The sequence below is a fragment of the Kuraishia capsulata genome, genomic scaffold (genome assembly GCF_000576695.1).
Source record: "Kuraishia capsulata CBS 1993 genomic scaffold, Kuraishia_capsulata_scaffold_1, whole genome shotgun sequence".
NCBI lineage: Eukaryota > Fungi > Ascomycota > Pichiomycetes > Pichiales > Pichiaceae > Kuraishia > Kuraishia capsulata.
Genome location: NW_019172950.1, coordinates 1,540,288 through 1,553,252, shown reverse-complemented (window position 1 = coordinate 1,553,252; position 12,965 = coordinate 1,540,288). Strand labels below are relative to the sequence as shown.

The window sequence follows — 12,965 nt, the reverse complement described above, 5'->3', positions numbered from 1 at the left end:
CAGAGCTTTTCACTAGGTCTGAATTTCATGGGGTGCAATCGCATCCTTCCACTTTCAGCTATTTGGGGCTCTCACTGTTTATCGTCAAGACACGACCTTGATATGGATTTTTGCTGATAACAAGAAGAAAGGCTACAAACGCAACAACCTACTCAAACCACCTAGTTTCCCAGTCTTCTCTAATGGAAATCCCACGAATATGGGATGCTCACGATGTTTTGATTCACCCCTCCAGAAGCCGAAATTCGGTCACTAGCAAATTGGGGATGTTTTTGACGCGGAGTCGGTCCTCGGAGCTGAACCGCAGCATTACTCATCTCAGTGATATTCGCAAAGACATGTCTAAATTGCCTCAGTTTAACGACATAGACGAACTGGCAGACTTATGCGATATGGCTGATGCCATGTTGAATATGACGACAACGCAGAGAGATGCAGCCCAAAACCACTTGTTTGCCGATTCCACGGAGATGAGGTCAAAATTTGACATCATCGTGGAGAACGAGCGAGGAGCTATGTTATTTGGGATACCAATGTACTCGAAGAACACGCTAATTGATCCGTTTGATCCTCCAAAGTTTCAAAATATCAAAGGTCACGAGATAACGGATATAAAATTGTTTGCACTTCCTGCTCTGGGCTGGAAATGGAGCTGGCCCAACTGGTATGTCCTAATGATCAGCGATGTCGATGACCAGGGCTGGATATACTCGTCTATAAGATTCAAATCCCAACATTGGAAAGGTGTCGCTAGATTTGGGAATTTCGTTAGAAGAAGAATTTGGATACGGATGCGTGAAAAGGTCCCCATCGATACAGTACTAACCCACGAGTGGGATAATGACGAAATTGCCCCAACAATCGAGGTAGGAGGAATTGACTCCAGAAGAGTTCGGAAGAGGGACAGATTGAAGCGCAAGTTGGGCTTTTACTCAACTACTGCTGACGATCTAAATGAGAGTCTCATGACCGAAGAAGCGTCAACGGTGTCCAACGGCTCCGCGAACAGCGACGAAGACTCACACCAGATTGCAGACAGGCTTTCTCCTTATCTTGCCCCAGAAATGAGCAATGTTTTAGAAGACCCAATATCTGAAATGGATGACGAGTCTAGAGACCCTTATGCTATCATATATCAGCTGCGGCACGAGTTGCGTGAAATGACAGTGGATAGAAAAAGAGTGGACAAGCTACTTGAATCTCTTCTTTCTTTCGATAACGAGACTTTAGCGCTCTTGATCTCAGATTTCAAGACGTCGCTGGAGTTGTCCACCGCTTCGTTTTTGGCTGAATTCTACAAGGGCATACTTTTCAGAGACTCCAAAAGGCTGTTTCTCAAGGCATTCCAGGAGAACATTCCAATGGACGACTCTGAGCGTTCGGAGTTGCTGAATCAGATATTTGAGGTTTATCGTGACGACTTGGGATAGTCGTACATGAGCACACACGAAGCGAATGACATCGTTACTAATTGCGCTGTACAAGTGAACGCTATTGCATTAATGACTAATGATTATATACATGATATGATAACGGCTTTTTTTTCACAAAAACCTCTTCAAGGCAGTCATCTCAAATGCCTCGATAACATCACCTTCTTGAAGACCTGAAAACGTTCCCAATGATACACCACATTCAGTTCCTGATCTCACATCGGTAACATTATCCTTCTCGTGCTTTAACTCGGTAATTGGGCCCCGGTAAATCTCAACACCCTTCCTCATTACCCTCACAGTGCTATTTCTCTTCAGAACACCCTCCGAGACTCTGCATCCGGCAATTAAATTGACCTTTTTGTTTTTTCCTGTGATTTCAAAAATGGCCTTGACGTCTGCCTTAGCAAGCGATTTTAGCTCAAATTTGGGTGGGAGGTTTTGCACCAGTTCTTCGATCACATCCTCTATCAGATGGTAAATGACATTGTGCTTCTTCAGAGGAACACCGTCTCTCGAGGCCCTGGCTTCTATGTCTTTGGGAATATTGACATTAAAGCAAATAATAGAGCCATTGGCTACTTTTGCTCGGTCCACATCCGAATCTGTAGGGACTCCCACACCACTAAACAGAACTTGGCTCTGAACTTCCTCATTACCCAATCCCTTGATACTTTCTTCAATAGCCTCGGCAGAACCAGCAACATCAGCTTTCACGATAAAAGGAATTTTCTTACAGATAACTCCTTCTTCCTCGAAAAGGTCAGGTTCCAATTTCCTGATTTCATCCAGCTGCAGTCCCATGGATCTATACTTATCGATTTCCTGAGCACGCCTGGTTTGCTCTGCCTCTGCCCTTCTGCTCTCGTTAATAGCGGTGATCTGCTCGTGCTCGCGCATGTGCTCTGCACGTTTAATTCTGTTGGCTATCACTTTTTTGGCCACAGATTCATTCTTAGCTTCAATTGCTTCATCTCCAGCCTCTGGCAATCCCTTCCAGCCAGTGACCTCGACCGGTGTCGATGGTCCAGCAGCTTTGAGAGGCTTTCCAAATTCGTCCTTGAGAGATCTCACTTTTGCATAAGTGGTGCCAGCCACAATAAACATTCCAGGTTTCAACGTTCCTCTTCTCACGAGGAAAGTAGCTGTGTTTCCCATTCCTTGTTTAACATGAGATTCGATAACCCAGCCTTCTACATCAACACCTGAGGGTTCAGCCTTGAAGTCATGCATCTCGGCTAGGGCAACCACAGCCTCTTCAAGTTCCTCCATTCCCAATCCTGTTTTTCCAGATACCTTGACGGTTTGGGTTTCTCCACCATAATCTTCCACATCGATACCGCCTGTGGCCAAATCCGCGACAACTCTATCAGGCTTTGCGTCAGGTTTATCACACTTGTTAATCGCAACAATAACGGGGACATTGGCAGCTTTTGCATGTTTTATGGCCTCTTTCGTCTGTGGCATCACTGAATCGTCAGCAGCTACTACCAGGATAATTATATCCGTGATATTGGCACCACGTTCGCGCATCTTTAAAAATGCAGCATGGCCAGGAGTATCAAGAAAGGTGATTTGCTTCTTGGAATGAGGTGAAAGAACAGAGAAGGCTCCAATATGCTGCGTGATACCACCAAACTCCTTGTCGACTATGGAGGATTTGCGCAAATAATCCAAAATAGTGGTTTTCCCATGATCCACATGACCCATAATTGTGACTATAGGTGGTCTGGGCTTTAACTTTGCTTCCACTATAGGTCCTGGGAAAAGGTCCATTCCTTGATCGTCACTCATAGTCACGTCAAATCCGTATTCGTCTGCCACCAAAGCTGCAGTTTCGGCGTCTAAAATATAATTGTAACTCATATCTTCAAATCCAAGATCTGAAAGTCGTCTTAGCAGGTCGTCGGTTCTTACCTTTAGAATGGTAGCAAAATTCGATACAGATAAGAATCGAGGAACAGCTATAGGCACTTTATTTTTGGCATTAGCCTCGTCTTGGGCATCCAGTTTGGCTTTCTTCTTTCTCTCCTTCTCTTGTTTAACAGATAACTCTGTTTCATGTTTGGTCATCATATTCCTGGCCAAATTGCGCAGTTCATTCTTTTTCTCTTTGAACTTGGATCCTGCGGGTGCTGGTGGAGGTGGAGAAGGTGATGCATGAGGTGCAGCTTTCGGCGCATTCGGATTAATGAATTTTGCCCTGTTCAGTTCACCGATAACATGACTCTTCCTGGTATTCATATCTCCTATAGATTGAGTAGATTTTGTGAATCTTGAAGGAACTTGCTTAGCATGTCCTGTTTTCGACCTTTGTGATTGAGCCTGGCCCTGAGCTCGGTTGTTCTGTTGGGGTTGAGCTTGTGTTTGTGCTTTTTTCGGTTTTGAGTTCAAAGGAGCGATTGCTTGTGGCTGTCTCGTGTTCTTGGCAAATTTCGACCTGGATGCAACGCCCGTGGTTGATGTTTTGGGCTTTGGTAGATTCGAAAGCAGTTCTTCTGACTCTGTGTAGATAGTGCGAAAACTGAGTCCATTCCCGTGCGCCCGCACAAGAGACCAGGATGCTCGCATTCGGCAATACATAGTATAGGACTTCAGAAAGTTTTTGGTGAATCTATACCGCGAGAAGTGACGCTACGTTTGCTTAATCAGTTAGTAGTTTCGCGATAATTTTTCAGCCGGTGACGGTGCGGCCGTTGAACGTGTGGAGATCAATCATAATTATGTAAGCAGAAAGGTATGACTGTTCTACATCTGTTTTGACTAAGTGAACCTTGCGTGAGATATCTTGTTTGTAGTTGAATGCTTAACTGCTTGATTTTCAATGCAGTTGAAACTTTTCCAACTTAAGAATAAGCATTTGCTGTGCTAGAACTCGTGTCCTAATGGCGAGGTGAAGGTAGTGTATCATACCAGTCTCTGAATAGTTTCCAAATACCCGAGGAAACTCCGTCAATGCGACAACATTATTCTTCATTATAATTAGACTAACCAGCGGATCATAACTTGCCTAACCTCATGTTTCGATTGCTCAGATAGTTATTTTCATCTGCTTTAACTCCTGCAGTGGAGGGATATCTTCTAGCATTCCATCAGCTAATAGGTCCCAGACCACTCCAACCTTAGGTTTCTGGGCTTTTCCTAGTGCTAACTCAATGATACGTTTATTAGTGATCACTAAATCACACACCGTATCGAATACCTCTGGCTTCAAATCTTGGTGAAGTAATTGGCACTCGTGGACAAAAGCCACTGCCGCTGTAGTTGTTTGAATGGCGCCCACCGAATATAGCATGGCCCATTCCAAGTCGAAATACCCATGGCCCTTCCCAAATCTGACACCCTCCATATTTATGGCACCAGTTCCCGTCACCATTGCGCTGATTTGTAACTTCGATTCCTGGATATCCCTTAGGCTTAGATGTTTGCCGAATTTTTCCATACCGTCAAGTGTAGAGGCGTACATGAGAAACTTCGAGTCTATTTCTTGGGGATCCAATAACCAGAACCCTCTGCGAATTCCATAAGTAGTCATCAAAATCTTCTTTCCAGCAAGCAAAGTCTCATATCTGAGCTCCTCCAAGCAATTATCTGGAGTTATAAATATTGGGTCAGCAGATTTGAAAACTGAGTGTTCCAAGAACATAGCAGTTGCCCGGTCAGAACCATCGAAATCAGCTATGAACTCGGCAAAATTATAATGGAATCTGGAATCTGGTTTTGCAACCTTCAAGAGCTCAGACCAAGCCTCATTTCTTACTTCTGACTTATGAGAACTCATTTTAATCAGAGATATCTATGTAAAATAGGAGGAAATTATAAGAGTGATGGACTTTCCACATTATCTTTGCGTACGTGCGTCCGGCCCAAAGTTAATCCCGAGAGCGCTGGTTTCCGCTCGAATTCTCGGCGAATTCGACGGGGACGGGAAATTATACGATGAGAAGAGAAATGTCTGTGCCCTTATTAAACAATATCAAAACGGTTTTCTGTTTTACGTCTACATTTGTAGCCAGTTCGCCTTATTCATAAGGCGTCCAGCAAATTTCCTGCTGAAAGCCCACATGCAATAGATGCCGTCGCAATTGCCGGTTTTCCCTTACAGATGCTATTGTTCAAGCAAGGATGGAGCAGGGTTTCGGGTATGGCCCGCCCGTATTTGACGTTGGCGCTCAAAAAAACTGTTTTCCATCTAGACCAATGCGGAATGGGCCAAACGATGTCAGCATTCAGATCCTTGCGTCTCATTTGGCAATTCCCGCGCATCCGGATTAAGAGGGAACATGGACGTTTTTCTATTGGCCTCGAAGGGTAGGGAAAGACGAATATAGTTTAAGAGACGTGGCTTCAATCGGAGATACTCCAAAAGTTCATCAACTTCATATATTTCTAACCGGAATTGAGTCACCCTCCGCCCTATTCTCAAGTATTGTCTGTTACCTCGGCATGATCATCGACGAAGATGAAAACGGTAATACCTCTTCTATCCGAAGGCTTATAACCAGGATACAGAAATGACCTTCCGCGGAACCAGCCGGTTTTCTATCCATTATCTCAGGTCCTGACGATTAGGGAAAGCAAACGAGTGCTGTAACCAGTAAAGTATGACGTGAAAGTTTGAACTTTGAGTTCGTGGAAAGTTTAGTTGAGCTCAAGCGACTGCTTGGGAAATGAAGCGACAACTGCCTTCAAAGAACCTCAAGCCAGAAATGCTTAGATTCTACACTATATTCAAATTGAGCAGCGCCTGAAAGAACCACCAGTCATAATCAACTGTTCCAACATTCTTTCTCTGGAGTTTTCAAGTTCAATACTTGAGGTCAAACTTGTGATTCTTCGTTAGTGTCATTGGGGGTCTGGTTTGCCTAGCATACAACGGGTAAAACTTGGCATACGGCATCCAATGAAGCACTACCATTTACTATACGGAGCTGGCGCATAATGGTGAGAGCACCGTTGGGACATCAACACTATCAAAACAGAAGAGAACTTTAGCACTTGTCCGAAGAGCTTACAACCTAAACATGAGACTTATCTGTAGTCAATTTTTTACGAGGCGTAATCGCAGCCATCTACTACCCCTTCGCGCCATCCCAACGCTGCTATCACTGCATAAACTCATAGGCACCCTCAAAATGCTCAAAGTATTCCAACAACTCCCAATCACTCCGGGGCACTCCAGGCTCGGCCCCAGATTAACTCAATCGAAAACCGCATTGTTCATATAAAAGAACAATTTGAAACCAAATCAATCACATTAAATTGTTAGCAGAAAAATAGCGAATTGCCCCCCAGCGGTGCCGTGGACCGATAAACTAAATAATCATGCATGCACCTCTGAAACCAGGATGAGATAACGAAGTACCAATTGCTGCTGCTTCTCAAAAAATTTTAACTCATTATGGCAAAGCCGTAGACGAGTGACTTATATATTTCGGTCGTACGCCGTTCAGAAGGTATTTGTGGTTACTGCATTCTGGTTCAGGACTGTTTGGTGGTAATCCATTTTTTGGTGATTTTTTTGCTGATAACCCAGTTTCGTGCCACAAAATTCACCGCTCGATGTCACTCAAGGACGACACTTTAAATGCCAGCCCCTCGGGGGTATCTGCCATCCGCTCGAACAACACTTTGGGAGTTGTCAAGTCTAAGGACTCTCCGGACGAGCCTGTTCTGGTTGAGGAGGGATTTTCTCTGATTGTTTCCCCAGATAATCCACACCATCCCATTCACTGGAGTATTGGTTTGAAGATCTTCATCTCGGTGGTGTACTGTTTGCTGCAGGTTTTCGTTACCCTGACCTCGACATCATATCTGTCTGTTGAATGGATTGTCGAAGAAAGGTTCAACGTTGGTGCTCAGGTTGCTACTTTAGGCCAGTCATTGTTCATCATCGGTACTGCTGTTGGACCTGCTGTGCTTGGTCCAATGTCCGATTTGGGTGGCCGTAAGTGGATTTACGTCGTTTCCATGGTTTTCTACATCTTGTGCTCTATCGGATGCGCATTGCCCAGAAACATGGCTCAGTTGGCCATTTTTATGCTTCTTTTGGGAATTTCCGGTTCGTGTGCCCTGTCTAACGTTGCCGGTACCATTGGTGACCTGTTTGGTGACGCCGATGCCGCCTCGCAGCCCATGGCTCTGTTCGTGATGTCTGCCAACATTGGGCCATCTCTGGGATCCCCAGTAGGTGAGTGGATTGGTGATAAGGAGAACATGGGATTTGCCTGGATTTACTGGCTTAACTGTATTATTGGTGGTGCCTTTGCCATTGGTCTGTGCTTCATTCCAGAGACCCTTCCTCGTCTGGTCATCGCCAAAGCGGCCGCCAAGGAAGCTAAGGCTAAGGGTGAAGAAACCCCCTCCGATATTATGGACTCTTCATTCTCTGATGTCATGCATGAGATGAGATTCGTGTGTATGATGGCTTTGAGAATTTTGTTTACGGAGCCTCTGGTGATGTTCCTGGGTCTTTTCAACGGATTCACTTACGGTCTTCTGTTTTTGTACCTTGATGGTGTGTTTGACGTTTTCGTCTACAACAATGGGCTTTCTTACATCGTGGCCGATCTTACTTTCTTGAACTTCATTGTTGGTGTGCTCATCATGTTCTCTTTGGTGCCTATCCAAACTTATCTGTACAAGAGGGACCGTCTCAGAAATGGCGGTATTCCGAGACCAGAAGCTAGATTTTTGATTTCGCTCGTCAGTGTCTGGGGTTTCCCAATTTCTCTTCTTTGGTTCGGATTCACATCTGATGGAAACACAAGTTATTGGTCTCCGATTATTGCTGGTACTTTGCTTGGAATCGTGGATCCTTTGCTGTGGTTGAATATGCTTTCGTACATTGTTGATGCATATGCACCTGCAGGTCTTTCGGGATCTGCCATCGCTGCGTTCTCGATTCCCTCTTTTGCCATTGCAGGAGCTTTATCTCACGCAGGTGTTGCCATGTTCGAGAGAATGTCTACCAAATGGGCTGTGGCAACTCTTGGTTTCATTTCCTTCGGAGTCGTTGCCCTGGTTTACGTCTTCTACTTCTTCGGTGCTAAGATTAGAGGTGCTTCGAAGTTGTGTCGTGCTGGTGTCCACTATGTGGAGGGTCCAGTCGAGGAATATGTTGAGCAACAGGATCAACAAGAGGAGCAAAAGGAGTAGACAAATGCGTACTCAGCTGATAGTTTCTGTTACGCGGGTTGTTTGCGCAAAAACTGCATTCAATCCTTTGTTTCCCTAATTGCCATTCCTTCCTTTTTTTGTTTCGCCATCGCTTTCTTAGGATATACCCTTATATGTCGTGTATTATTTGGATGGTCTAATGAATCGTTCAGAGATGTTCAAAGAAATGTAGCTAAGTGTAGCTTTTGAAAGTCTTAGCGTGCTGGCTGTTCTCCAAGATAGCAAAGAATGTTGTGATTGAGTTACAATTGGTCTTAAAACGTTCAATTGGGTCTTGATCTTTCTAAAAATGGTGTACGAGTTTCAGGAACTTTTTCCCGTACTTTTCCAGAAATTTTATCAGAGCTGACGACTAGAGTCATATCTATAATCAACCAAGTTATCATCAACATGCTACGACCTCAATCCCACGGTAACCATGCAGCTACTGCAATCTTACATGCTTTATCGTCTTTTAGAATCAAATAACAAAATAAGGTGTTCGACCAATCAGGTTCAGGTTTCTGTGTCTGTGTATGATAAGGCCGCTATCAGGCTCTTTTGCCTTCAAGCGTTCTAACGCTTCCCGTTGGATGGCGATTGGGAATTGGAGGGTGGATGGTCCAAGAGAACCGGCTTCAACACATTTTCGTCAAAGTTGGTGAACCATTTGGCATGCTCATCCATGCTGAGAATGTTGTTCAAATTCAAATTTGAGTACAACCCATTGCTTTCGGCTGCTGAACCGGACACGGGAAGCGACATATCTGTGTCTGCGACATCACCAAGTCCCAAGTCTGCATTTGAAAAATGTCCACCGCTTATGAGATCGTTATGTGATCCGTTCCGTGAACGTGAATTGGAATCTCTGTAGGTATCACTCATAGGGATACTTGCTGCTGAGCTTGACGGAGCATCTTTGAACTTACGAACTTGCAAACCACGATCCGTTAAGCTTGGTCTTGGAGCTTCAATATCGAATTCGTCGTCACTTTCGGATTCTTCGGTGCATCCCGTTTTGATGTTCAGGATCTCAAGCATACCAGCCGTGGTTCCCCCAAACAATATCACGGTAAGCACCACTACCACTAACACAGTGGCCAATAATGGGTTTTTAGCCTCTCCCTGTATTCCCATTGCAAGCGCAACTCCCACAGCACCGCGCAGACCAGCCCAAAAGGTCATCATCTGGTAGTTATAAGGTATCTCATCGGTGATGATGGAATCACCACGGGAGATGGCTCTCATTCTGGAGACCCAGTTGACGAGACGCGATAATGGGAACACTGCGCACCATCTGGCCACACAGATGGAGAAGAACGAGATGATAATGAGTAAGGGCTTGAACACCAGCTCCACCTCTGTGAAAAGAGACAAACCCAGATAAATGAAGATGAAATTTTCGGAAAGCTGTGCAAGTAACTGGAAAATGTATTTCGTGGCAATTTGAGTCCTCCTGGACATATTAAAGTACGCATAATGTTTCAAGGTGATACCACAGAACAACAGCGAAACAATGCCAGACATGTGGCATCCGTTGGAAAAGAAGTACGATTCATAAGCAACCAATAGCACCAGGCAGGTTTCAATCTGGGGATATCTCCGGATATGAGTGTGTTTCAAAATCAAGGCCACCAGGACACCAATGATCAGTCCAATCAGAGTGGAAATGGTGAAAGTCATCAAAAAGAGCCCAATACCTTCAAAGATACTGGAAAAAGTAGGGTCTTGACCGTGAAACTTCTGGCATGTCTCAAACATCACGATACAAATGGCGTCATTTAGTAACGACTCACCAAAGATAATGGTGTATAGTTTTGGATCCACCTTGTAGGAGTTGAAGATAGACAGAATGGTGACTGGGTCCGTAGCCGAAAGAGTTGCCCCAACAGCAAGAGCGTCAACCAATGAAATATGGATGCTTTCAAGCCCAAGTTTGGTCCAAACGTAAAGGATTATTCCAAGAACAATTGCACTGATGAAAGTACCCGGGATTGCAAACGTCAGAATGGATCCTATGTTCCTAAAGAAGTTGGCTTGGTGGATCTCGTAGCCGGAATTGAGGATGATAGGTGGCAACAAAATGTTAAAAAAGTACGAGGAATTGAACTTCACCGCATCTTGAATATAGTGACCTGGTGAAACTCTTATGATAAGTCCTACTATCATTCCGTAGAAGATAGACAACACGGTCTCATGAACCGCCTTGACTCTTCTTTGTTGCAGATAGTATGACGACCAAAGGGCGGATCCAAGCAGGAACAAAATAATGAACAAAGCCCATGACGAGAATATTTCGTTCTCGACGGGATTCGATTCGCCTAGTCCACCGTCATCAGGGATATTCACCTCGGGTTGACCGTCGTCCTCCGTAGGGTCTGTAGGGTCAAACGTATCAGAACTACCCAGGACGCCGCTTCTCTTGACCAGAAACGAAATCACCTCAACGGTTAACGAGGACATTGCAGAGTTTCGAATTGATATGCTCGAGCTCGACAAAAGTGCTCTTGTTCGCAACGTGTAAAAATGTGGTTCTGGATGCCACACGCATTAACAGCCACGCAAGGGATCTGAGATCAGCATGGTTATGCAGCCCCGCCACTCGAAAATGGCTAGCGTGTTGAAAGCCGATCTTTCATGCTTCACTGATGGAAGAATAATATCACGACATTGCAAACGAAATCGCATTTAAAACATGGTTGGCCGTCCTATTGTCATTTCCGGTCCTTCGGGAACCGGTAAGTCCACTCTTTTGAAAAAACTGTTCGCTGAGTACCCAGACCGTTTCGGATTCTCTGTGTCCAACACAACAAGAAGCCCTAGACCGGGTGAAGTTGATGGTAAGGACTACAACTTCTCCACTGTTGAGGAATTCAAGAAGCTCATCGATGACAACAAATTCATCGAATGGGCTCAGTTCTCCGGCAATTACTACGGAACTACCATCAAGGCTGTCCAGGCGGTTGCTGAGGTTTTGAAGAGAACGTGCATTTTGGACATTGATATGCAGGGAGTTAAGTCGGTCAAGAAGACTGACTTGAACGCGAGATACTTGTTCCTCGCACCACCTTCGATTGACGAGCTCAAGAAGAGACTCGAGGGAAGAGGCACCGAGACCCAGGAGTCTATCGACAAGAGGATCGCCGCTGCCAGTGCTGAAATGGCTTATGCTGAGACCGGAGCTCACGATCTGATTATAGTTAACGATGATCTGGACAAGGCCTACAAGCAGCTCAAAGATTTTGTTCTTGCTGAGGACTAATTGTGGTTGTTTCAAAATGAATAGATTAAACAATTACGTGATATCACCAGTGTAGTTGAGGTTGTAGATGAAACGCTATATAGGATACGGCACCATAGAACCAGCCACACCGGTTCATTGAGCAGAATATGGAATTCACTACGGACTAACTATAGAGTGAACGATCAGCACTGTAGAGATATGATACCGTCAAAATGATGAGCAAATTCGAGAGTATTTCATGGTAGTTACAATGATCAGCTGTAGAGCAAGCATATAATAGGAATGGCTGACTATGGATAAGTATGAAGCAGATGTTGGTATCACTCTTTGATATCACCAATCAAATGCCTGCAGTCAACTGAACTAAATTCCTGAGCTTGTGTGAAACCAGAATCATATTTCTTCTTCAGTTTTTGATCAAATAATATATAACTCTGGCGAAACGTACACCAAAGTATAGTTTTCCATTCCCATTTGAAGATTCAAGCTCAGTGAAATTTGACAGCCCCCAAATTCCACAACAGGAAGGTTTGCTCATCCAGGAGTCGGGTCTGAATTCACTCCATAGTTTATCATGCACTTGCTTCTGTGCTCTTTCTCTGACGTTATCTCAGTATTTCAATCTCATTATATTCTCCCGAAATGGCATCGCAATCATATCCATCCTCATTTGATGAGCCAATGCAAGAGGAGGAGTAAGTCACTAAGTTTTGGTTATTTCCGAACCAGTCACTAACACCAGCCAGGACCTTCCTTGATAAACTCAAGTTCAAGTGCAAACAGCAACCGCTTGTTCCACTGGGATGTCTTGCTACATGTGTTGCTATTGGTCTTGCAACCCATGCGATCAGAAAGGGTAATTCTCCCACTGCTCAGAAATGGTTCAGAATGAGAGTTGTGTTCCAGGGCCTAACCATAGTGGCGCTACTGGGTGGTTCTGTGATTTACGATAATGTTGCGAAGGAAGAAAAGAGTGCAGAGGACATTGCTCGTGAAAAAGCTAAACTCAGAGAGAGATTGTGGATTGAAGAGTTGGAGAGGAGAGACTACGAGGCCAAGGAGAGACAGCGCCGCGCAGAATTAGCGCGTAAGTATAAGCTTTCTGAGGAGTCGGAGAAATGAAAAACTCC

The 12,965-nt window shown here is 44.6% G+C and overlaps 7 protein-coding genes across 7 annotated transcripts; 4 read left to right on the top strand and 3 right to left on the bottom strand.

Annotated features, from left to right (window-relative positions):
• Positions 1-182: 182 nt before the first annotated feature.
• On the top strand, positions 183-1,430 carry KUCA_T00000838001 (uncharacterized protein; the record flags this gene model as incomplete). Its single annotated transcript, XM_022605415.1, has 1 exon — positions 183-1,430. One exon carries the CDS (start codon positions 183-185, stop codon positions 1,428-1,430), a length of 1,248 nt encoding a protein of 415 aa, XP_022456886.1.
• A 114-nt stretch (positions 1,431-1,544) lies between these two features.
• On the bottom strand, positions 1,545-4,016 carry KUCA_T00000837001 (uncharacterized protein; the record flags this gene model as incomplete). The annotated part of the gene is made up of 1 exon (XM_022605414.1): positions 1,545-4,016. The coding sequence occupies one exon, from the start codon at positions 4,014-4,016 to the stop codon at positions 1,545-1,547; it is 2,472 nt and encodes an 823-aa protein (XP_022456885.1).
• Positions 4,017-4,464: 448 nt separating this feature from the next.
• KUCA_T00000836001 (uncharacterized protein) lies at positions 4,465-5,214 on the bottom strand (the record flags this gene model as incomplete). The annotated part of the gene is made up of 1 exon (XM_022605413.1): positions 4,465-5,214. One exon carries the CDS (start codon positions 5,212-5,214, stop codon positions 4,465-4,467), a length of 750 nt encoding a protein of 249 aa, XP_022456884.1.
• A 1,781-nt stretch (positions 5,215-6,995) lies between these two features.
• On the top strand, positions 6,996-8,591 carry KUCA_T00000835001 (uncharacterized protein; the record flags this gene model as incomplete). The annotated part of the gene is made up of 1 exon (XM_022605412.1): positions 6,996-8,591. The coding sequence occupies one exon, from the start codon at positions 6,996-6,998 to the stop codon at positions 8,589-8,591; it is 1,596 nt and encodes a 531-aa protein (XP_022456883.1).
• A 576-nt stretch (positions 8,592-9,167) lies between these two features.
• KUCA_T00000834001 (uncharacterized protein) lies at positions 9,168-11,054 on the bottom strand (the record flags this gene model as incomplete). Its single annotated transcript, XM_022605411.1, has 1 exon — positions 9,168-11,054. The coding sequence occupies one exon, from the start codon at positions 11,052-11,054 to the stop codon at positions 9,168-9,170; it is 1,887 nt and encodes a 628-aa protein (XP_022456882.1).
• Positions 11,055-11,286: 232 nt separating this feature from the next.
• Positions 11,287-11,853, top strand: KUCA_T00000833001 (uncharacterized protein; the record flags this gene model as incomplete). The annotated part of the gene is made up of 1 exon (XM_022605410.1): positions 11,287-11,853. The coding sequence occupies one exon, from the start codon at positions 11,287-11,289 to the stop codon at positions 11,851-11,853; it is 567 nt and encodes a 188-aa protein (XP_022456881.1).
• Positions 11,854-12,477: 624 nt separating this feature from the next.
• On the top strand, positions 12,478-12,957 carry KUCA_T00000832001 (uncharacterized protein; the record flags this gene model as incomplete). Its single annotated transcript, XM_022605409.1, has 2 exons — positions 12,478-12,530; positions 12,582-12,957. The coding sequence occupies 2 exons, from the start codon at positions 12,478-12,480 to the stop codon at positions 12,955-12,957; spliced, it is 429 nt and encodes a 142-aa protein (XP_022456880.1).
• Positions 12,958-12,965: the final 8 nt, after the last annotated feature.